Source organism: Fukomys damarensis, unplaced genomic scaffold (assembly GCF_012274545.1).
Source record: "Fukomys damarensis isolate Sample0158 unplaced genomic scaffold, DMR_v1.0_HiC HiC_scaffold_9, whole genome shotgun sequence".
Lineage (NCBI taxonomy): Eukaryota > Metazoa > Chordata > Mammalia > Rodentia > Bathyergidae > Fukomys > Fukomys damarensis.
The window spans coordinates 5377245-5386463 of NW_022900921.1; the positions used below are offsets into that span (position 1 = coordinate 5377245).

Consider the following 9219-nt stretch of genomic DNA (forward strand, 5'->3'; position numbering starts at 1 on the left):
TTTTTTTTTTTTTTTTTTCAGTCATGGCAGTGCTTCAGGGATGTGGTGTACAAGCAGAACCATTTCTTGAGGGACCGTTTGTCACCTGTATTGACTCTGTTCTGCCTTAGTGCCTGGGGAGGTGAATGGGATGCCCCATGTTTCTGGGCTTGGGGCATATTTCTGGCCTAGAGGCTGTGTAGGGTCCTGGAATGCAGCAAACAGGTGATCTCTGAAAGGAGGAGAGCACCTGAGCACAGCTGTGCCTAGTGTTCATGAGTGGGCAGAGATTTATATGACTTTCTAAGTAGTTTATAATTTTAGTTCTGACATTTAAGTCTGTCCTCTAACTCTGTCTTTTTCCTTTGGTATTGGGGTTTGAACCCAGAGCCCTTTGCTCACATTTAAGTATTTAATCACTCGAGAGTTAACGTTTTTGTATGGTGGTAGGTAGGAGTACAGCTTTATTCTTGCATGTGAATATATATACATTTGCCACAGTACTATTAGGTGCAAGGACTGATCTTTTTCTCATTGGCCTCCTTGTTGGAAAATCAGTTGATTGAGCCTGGTGTGGTGGTATGTTCCTGGAATCCCAGCACTCAGGAGGATCACTGTGGAGTTCAAGGCCAGCCTGGGCTACAAAGTGAGTTCAAGGCCAGCCTGAACTATGTAGTGAGACCCTGTCTCAGAAGGAAAGAAAGAAAGAGGGAAAGAGGGAGAGAAAGAGACAAAGAAAGGGAGGGAAGAAGAGAGAGAGGGAGGGAGGGAGAGAAATCAGTTGATCATAAAGTTTATTTTAAAAAATTTTTTAAAATTTTTATGCTTTTTTGAGACAGGGTCTCACTATGTACTTGAGAGTGACCTGGAACTCACTATGTAGCCCAGGCTGGTCTCGAACTCTCAGCAATCCTCCTGCCTCAGCCTCCCAAGGGCTGGGATCACAGGCATGCGCCACAATGCCCAGCATAAAGTTTATTTTTGGACTCAGAATTTTATTTAATTTATCTATATAGGTCTATTTTCATACCAGCATTTTATACCAAATGTTTTTTTAAAAGTTTACTAGAGTTACCTTTTTGGGGAGAGGGGATGTGGGATCAAACCTAAGTCCTTACACATGCTAAGCAAACTTTCTAACACTGAGGTACTTCTCCACCCCCCCAACATATTAATTACTGTAGTACACCTTTGTAGGAACTTTAAATTCAGAAAGCAAGACTTCTATTGATTTTTCTTTGAAGATAGTTTTGGCTCTTCTAGCTTCCTTGCATTTCTGTAAGAATTTTAGAATCAGCTTTTCAAGTTTTACAAAAAAGATAGCTGGAGTTTCAGTAGGGTATGTTGAATCTGTTTATCACTTTGGGGAGAAAGACACATAGTCTTGTATTGGCTTTTGTCATTTTATTTTCTTTAAAAACTCAGTGATTGGTCCTTTCTGGTTCAGAGTAGGTTCATCTGACTATTTTACTTTTCCTTTTTGGCTATTAAAAGGGGCCAGCGATTTAGCTCAGTGGTTCTGCTGCCTGCCTTGCAAGCACAAGGTCATGAGTTTGGTTCCTGGTACCCCCCACAAAAAAAGCAATTAAAAAAATTAACAAGGTCCTTTATACTTGTCTGCATTAGTAATGTTACTTTGCTGGGTATGACACTGGAGGTTGAGGCCAGCCTGGCCTAACTAGTGCGTTCGAGGCCATCTTGAAATTCATGGCTAGTTACCTCAACTCCTCGGGCCTTCAATAAAAGTAATGTTACTCTGGAAAAACATTTAAAATTCCTTTTTGGTATTTGTAGGTTCATTCTGCTCAGCAAATATTTTCAAGGAAACCAGCTAATGACAACTTCCCTAGTGAAATCATTTAGTATAATGTCACTAATTTTGAGACAGGGTCTCATCAGATTGTTAAATTGCCTAGGCTGGGCTCATACTTGCTGCCCTCCTGTCTCAGATTTCTGGAGTGCTGGAATTATAGGCGTGTACCACTGTGCCCCCCTAATAGTTACCTTTTTATTCTTTTATTTATCTTTATGCAGCATAGACCTTATCAGGCTTACTGTCTTAACTGGTGAAATTATTTTTCTGAGCTATTTCACTGAATAGCGATTGCCCTAGTAGATGAAATAAAAATATGAAGCCTTCTTCTAGAAATTCAGTTTCTTGGGCCGGGGATTTAGCTTAGCAGTTCGGTGGCCTGCCTCACAAGCACAAGGACCCAAGTTCGATCCCTGGTACCAAAAAAAAAAATTTTTAGTTTCTTTATTGAAATCTTTTTTTGGGTTATGGGGAGGCACTGGGGATGTACTAGAGATTGAACCTAGGCCTCAGACTTGCTGAACTTGCTTTTTTTTTGGTACTAGGGATTGAACTTGAGTCCTTGCACTTGTGAGGCAGGTGGTGGAATCACTGAACTAAATCTCTGGCCTAAACTTACCTTTTTTTTTTTTTTTTTTTTTTTTTTGTACTGGGGATCGAACTCAGAACCTTGCATTTGTTAGGCAGGCGCAGCACCACTGAGCTATATATATATCTGGCCCTGTTTATGTTCTACTGGAGCACACCCCAAGCCCTTGGGAGAAATATTGTGACCTAATTGCTAGGCCCAAATCCTTTAGGTTATTTTTACTCTGATTCCTTTGACACCACGTGTGGACATCGATCACTTGAAATTAATGCACGTTCATTTTATTAATAGTTATAGGTAATATTCATCACACATTTATTATTTTGTACCATTTGACCAAAATATTACACATATTATCTGACTTAACCGTCCTAGCAGTCTCTTTTATAGATACAAAATGCAAAGCATGAATAATTTATACAAAGTCATAATACAAGTTTGGGAAAGTATAGTATGTAAAAACTATTTCAGCCAGCCTTCTGGCTGTTTGGGAGACTAAGGCAGGAGGATTGCTTTAACCCAAGGCCTTTTAGGAATTCCTGGGCAACACAGTGAGACCCTGTCTGAGGAAAAAAAGAAAGAAAGAAAGAAACAAGCAAATTTAAGAGTAGGTGTAGGGGCTGGGGATTTAGCTCAGTGGTTCCGGCACCTGCTTTGCAAGTACAAGGACCTGAGTTCGATCCCCTAGGTTCAAGAAGGAAACAATAAACAGTAAATGTCTTATATAGTATGTAAAAAATGTTTTTAAAGAAAAGATCAAAGGGGAAAAAAAACATTAAATGACACAAAGAAAAAAGATGAGGCCTCCAGGGAGTGAAGTGTTGGTTAATGCCCCTTCCAGATTTAAAATTCCCCAAACCTGGATCAAAGAGGGTTAGGAGGGCCGGGCGATTTAGCTCAGTGGTTCCACCACCTGCCTTGCAAGTGTAAGGATCCAAGTTTGATCCCCAGTACCAAAAAAAAAAAAAAAAAAAAAAAAAAAAAGAGTAGATGTAGTTTCTCTTATTTTCTTTTTTTGGGGGTACCAGGGATTGAACTTTGAACTTTGTGCTTGTGAGGCAGACAGTGGAACCACTGAGCTAACTCCCCGGCCCTGTCGCTTCTCTTATAAGGGCACATGATCAGTAGTCTGCAGTTCCTTTGCCTATCGTAGAAAACCTCAAGTAGCGAGAACACTGACTGTACCATAGGTATAGTGAGACAAATGAGTGCTGACATTTCTGAACTTTTTCATACAAAGGGGGAAGAAAGATACATATACAGGTAAAATGAACCTCAAATAAATGTATAACTCCCTTTCTTTTTTCTAAGGCCTCTAGAAAAAAAATCCTCATTTTTTACTTTTTTTAACTCATAATTGATAGTACCTGATAGTTTGATATGAAAAGCTGAGTATCTAACTTATACCAAGTTTCTATCCTCAAATTTTTTGAATTTTTTCTTAGTAGGCCACTTTTTAGCATCTTTACATTAGTTTTGGGGATCTGAGGCTGCTTCTGAAATTCTGGCTATCAGTGTTATAAATAGTAATTCTTTAACTTCATGCTTGCCTAGCATGCCCAAAAGCCAGGGTTCCATCTCCAGCCCTGCCCCCCCAAACCTCAATTTGAGAAAAATCAGTATCTTTTATGATTCAAAATTTTTTTGGGGGGGTACCGGGGATTGAACTCAGCCCTTGTGCTTGCAAGGCAGGCAGTGGAACCACTGACCCAAATCCCCAGCCCTCAATATCTTTTATGAACTGCAGCATATTTTAAAATTAAAAATGTTATTGTAAAGCCGTGAGGAGTCTCAGCTTGTATTTTTTTTCCTCACTGAGTTTATTGGTACATTTTAGGTATACAGTACAGTTACATTCATCATTGGGATCTTGTACCTTTACATGATCAGCTTACTTGTATTTTGTTAAACATTGGATGGTTACATCATGGTGGCCAGCTGTGTCATGTGCTCTTGTTCATGCTGAGCTGGTAATGTACATTGCCCCTTTGTTCCTTTACTTCTGTGTATTGCAGTAGGTAGGAAGGATGCTTCTTTGATAGGGTTGTTACATAGTAGTAATCTTTATCTTTCATTTTGCTAACAAGGCACTGCTTAGTCTTGTTAGGAGCTTTATGGTCCATTATTGCCTGTGTGCAGCTTCCTCTTGCTGTGACAAAGTACCTGAGAGTAGTAGCCTAGAGGCTGGAAGCCTTCATTTTGCCCACAGTTGCAGTACAAGCTCCCTCCCAGTGGAGGAAAGCTGCTAACCTCATGGCAGGCAGGAAGCACAGACAGGAAAGAGGAAGAGAATGGGCCACCAGCAGGTAGAACTTTCAGTGGCAATTCCACAAATAGGCCCCTCCTGCTAAAAGCCATTCAGTTAATGAACTTCTCAGTGGATTCATCTGCTTGGTGAACTCAGAGCTCTGGGTTCAGTCACTTCTCCCAAAGTCCATCGGCTGTAACCAAGCTGTCAGAGCTTTTGGGGGCATGTGAATCCCAACCATAGCAATACAATGATTTTTCTCTGGGTGTGGTGGCACATGCCTGTCATCACGGCACTTGGGAGGCTGAGGCAGGAGGATTGCTGTGAGTTCGAGACCAGCCTGGACCAAATGGTGAGTTCCAGGTCAGTCTCAACTACATAGTGAGAACCTGTCTCAAAAAAACAAAACAAAACAAAAAACAACAAAGAAAAGATTTTTCAATTTGGCTCTGAACAATTTAGTAGTATTAAGCTTTTGAAAAGTTTCATATTTGGATACTTTTATTCTTTTAGTTTTATAAATTACAAAGTTGATTATAAAATACTTTGTTAGTAAAACTTATTGCCATTATCATTTATAAAGTCTTGCTTTTTTTTTTTTTTTAAGGCGGGGTTTACTATGTACCTCAGACTGATGCTGGCCTTGAATTCACTATGTAGCTTAGGCTGGCCTCGTACCTGTGGGGATCATCCTACCTCAGGCTTTCCAGTGCAGGGATCACAGGTGTGCACCTCTAGGCCCATTCTAAAATCTTGCTTTTTTAAAAAAACTCTTGTAATGAAAAATTAAAGTAGATGAGTTGATTGCATTTTATATACTTTATAGACCCTGCCAGTCTTCATTGACAGTGAGAAGGTGGAAACAATGTGGTTAATGTGAAGGAACAGGTGGTTATAGCTTTTGAAACTTTTGATATCACATAGAATCTCCTTAGAGAGCAACGAACTGTGTACTAATTGTATGTTGAACTTTCTGTCCATATAGAAAAGGGGTAAAATTAGGGCAAGGAGATACTGTCTGATCAAAGGACAAATACTGAGTCATTCTTAGTTTAGTTTAGTGAGTGCTTTTGTACTTCTCATGTAGTGGTGTTTTGTAATGTTACATATACATTTTGGCTTTCTGGCTCCTCCCTCTCTCCCTCCCTTCCTTCCTTCCTCCTTTTTTTTTCTTTTGGCCCTGGGGATTGGACTCAGGACCTTGTGCTTGGGAGTCAGGCATGGCACCACTCAACTAAATACCCGGCCTCTCCCCCTTTTTTTCTCCCCTTTTTTTTTGAGATACAGGGTCTCAGTGGCCCAAGTTGGCCTCCACTTATATCTTCCTGCCTCAGTCTCCCAGATAGCTGGGCTTATAGGGAACTTCCACTGCACCTGGCTTATTTCCTGAATTTCAACCTTGGGAATGTTCTCAGTATAATATTTGTGCTATTTTATGAGGCAAATGAGATTAATAATGTAATATTTAATATTTAATTTAAAAAATAGAGCCAGGCATGCTGTAAATGCCTCTTGTCTATGCTCGTCATCCCAAATTACTTGGGATGCTGAAGTAGGAGTCTCTCTTGAGCCTGGCAACTTAGTTAGACTCTATATTAAATATATATATATGTGTATATTTTAAAATATATAATGTGTTTATGTAATTTTGTGTGTGTGTGGTGCCGGGGATTGAACCCAAGGCCTCAACCATGCTGGGTGGGAATTGCTTCACCTCCTAGCCACACTCCTAGCTGTATATATAAAATATTCAAGCCATTATAAAAGATGGACTTAACTTCGTTATTAGGTGAACACTAAACATTGCACAGATTTATAATCAATTCAACAGATTGTGTTCAGTAAAAACAAAGCATAATGAAGCAAAAGTTGGAGAAATATTATAATACTCTGTATTTTTGAACTGTATTTTAAAAATGCCAAAAAAGGTCAGTTGATACTAATTGACCAGATTGTTAACAAAATTAACAAAATATTACAAAATTAATAACATCAAATTTATGTTAATTTCTGCTAGACTGTTTTGTGTGTTGTCTTACACTTTTATGATCACGCAGTGAAAAATCATATCTACCTAAAAGTGACTTGGTGCTAGTTTATAGTGCTTTAATAATTGATGAGAATGGTAAAGAGCTGGAAATGTGTAGAATATGCATGTAGGAAGTTAAAATAGTTCTATAGCTTATAATTTATTATAAACTAATACATTATAATTAAAATATCAACTTATAATATATTTTAATATATAATTAAAATATCAACTTATAATATATTTTAATATATAATTAAAATATCAGCTTTGGTAAAAACAAGGTGTAATGTCTTGACTTCTTAAGTGACATGTGAAAAACCAATGTTTCCATAGGTTCTGCCCTTTCCTTAAGGAATCCACCTCTGCCTACCACTTTCCAGCCAGGAGCTCCTCCAGGGCCTCCTCCAGCTGGGGGTCCACCTTTGGTAAGGGCGCCTGTGCCCCAGAATGTATCACTCAGAGCTGCACCCCAGCCTTCGTTCAATTCAGCTGCCAACCAAGAAGGTAATTAATCATATAACAAAGTTATCCCTAAAGTTGGACTGAGCACAGAATGATGAATATTACCTGAATCCTATGCATCAGAATTATATTTTTCCAGAAAAATCTAGTTTCATTTAGGGAGGGGAGTCAGGAATTTAAAGTTTGTTTTGTTTTGTTTTTGGTTCCGGGGATGGAACTCACAACCTTGTGCTTATGAGGCAGGTGCAGTGCCACTGAGCTAAATCCCCGGCCCAGGAATTTAAAGTTTAAAAAATGTTTTAGAGCTGTCATTACCTGATAGTGAGTTGTGGACTAGCATTTGGGAACTACTACTTTTAGCTTTTTTATTTTTTTTATTTTTTTTCTTTTTTCTGGTTCTGGGGATTGAACCTAGAGCTTTGTGCATGCTAATCAGGCATTATCTCATCTCCTCTTAGCCATTTCTGTCTGTTACTGTGTAGAACTTTTTTAAAAAATTGACCTTTTGGGTGTGAATGCAAGAGAATTCCTAACATGGTGTTAGGAATAAGACTTTAAAAATAGCTGTGCTTTGATCACTGATGATATTAAAAATATTAATGAATAGGTATAAGAATAAATAAAAAGTCAAAATATAAGCATTTTGAAGTTTTCTGTAAGTAAACATTTTAAGCTTATCTTGGGATGTAACTTTGAAGTATAGTATTAGTTTAAATGAAATATTTTGTGAAGTAAGAAATTTGATTTTAGTAATATAACTATTGCAGGAAGACAAGCAAATGGGAAAACAAAGAAGCTGGGTAAAAGCTTGCCCACATTGTAGTCTTGAATATGGCTTATGTTATTATTTTTGTATTTTTTTTTAACCTTTTTTTTTTTTTTTTTTTTTTTTGAGTATTAGGGATTGAACTCAGGCCCTTGTGCTTTTAAGGCAGGCAGCAGAACCACTGATCTAAATCCCCGGCTCCCTACCATTACTTTTTAAAGCATTATAAGTACAGAAAGTTCAGTGTTAATGATGAGTAACAGTATGATAGGGCATTGTCTCACTGGGTGCCACATTATAACTTAAAAAATGAAGCTATAATAATTTAAAATTTTAACCAAGAAGAATTCACATGCTTGATGTTTCTTGTTTCAGTTGTTTGTATTGAAAGGTCTACTACAGTTTTCTATATTAATTCCAAAATTGATTTTGAGAACCAGAAAGAAGTTTTGAATTTATTGAAATGATTAATTAAACTTGTCTGCTTGGTCTTAATGTGACTGTTAGAGTTAGCACCAGAGCAGTGATGAGGAAGCTTTTATAGCTTCCAGTGACACAAGTGTCGCTGTGGCCCGTGTGCTGTAGGTTCAGCACCCCTATGCTAGAGGTGGATGCTGTTTGCTGAAATTGGAACTCATAGATAGCAGAAGTGCCTGGAAATAAACGTTTAACCTCAAAAGCAGATGTTCCTGGCATTATTCTTCAGTCCTCGACAGTTTGGGAGGAGACAAATTAAGCTTTTCTTTTTTTCTTTCTGTACAGGGGATTGACAAAGCTTTTCCACTGGGTCACATGAGGGTCGTTCCCCACACATTTTTTTCTTTTCCTTATATTTTTATTTTGAGACATGGTCTACCTAATTTGCCCAGTGTGGGCTCTGACTTGGAATCCTCTTTCTTCATCCTCCTAGAATGCTAGGATTACAGACGTGTGCCATCGTGCCTGGCAAGAATTGACTGTTCTCAAGGCTTAGTAATACCTTGTGCATACCCATCATGTTCTTTATGCAGCCATCCAGTGATGCACACCTAGCAGGAGCCTGTGTTTTTGCTTCTTGTGTGTTGCTGTGGTAAACATACTGCTTTTGCTATTTCATTTTTTAGTTTTTAGAGGAACTTCCATGCTCTTTTCCGTAATTGCTGGGGACTTACATTCCCACAAATAGTGTGGAAAAGATCTCCTTTCTCCACTTCCTTGCCAGGCCAACATTTTTTTTTCTCTTTTTGCTAATAGCCATTCACACTGGAGTCAGATGCTACTCATTTTTTTTTTTTTTTGATTTGCATTTTCCTGATGGTTGAGCATTTTTTCATGTATGTGCATATCGTCC

At 38.4% G+C, this 9219-nt stretch overlaps 1 protein-coding gene across 1 annotated transcript in view; it reads left to right on the forward strand.

Moving 5' to 3' along the window:
* Positions 1-9219, forward strand: part of Sec24a (SEC24 homolog A, COPII coat complex component) — a 73775-nt gene that overhangs the window by 23157 nt on the left and 41399 nt on the right. Inside the window, exon 3 of the mRNA XM_019209883.2 lies at positions 6995-7165. Coding sequence (XP_019065428.2) covers positions 6995-7165 — 171 coding nt within the window. The remainder of the gene's footprint in view (positions 1-6994; positions 7166-9219) is intronic.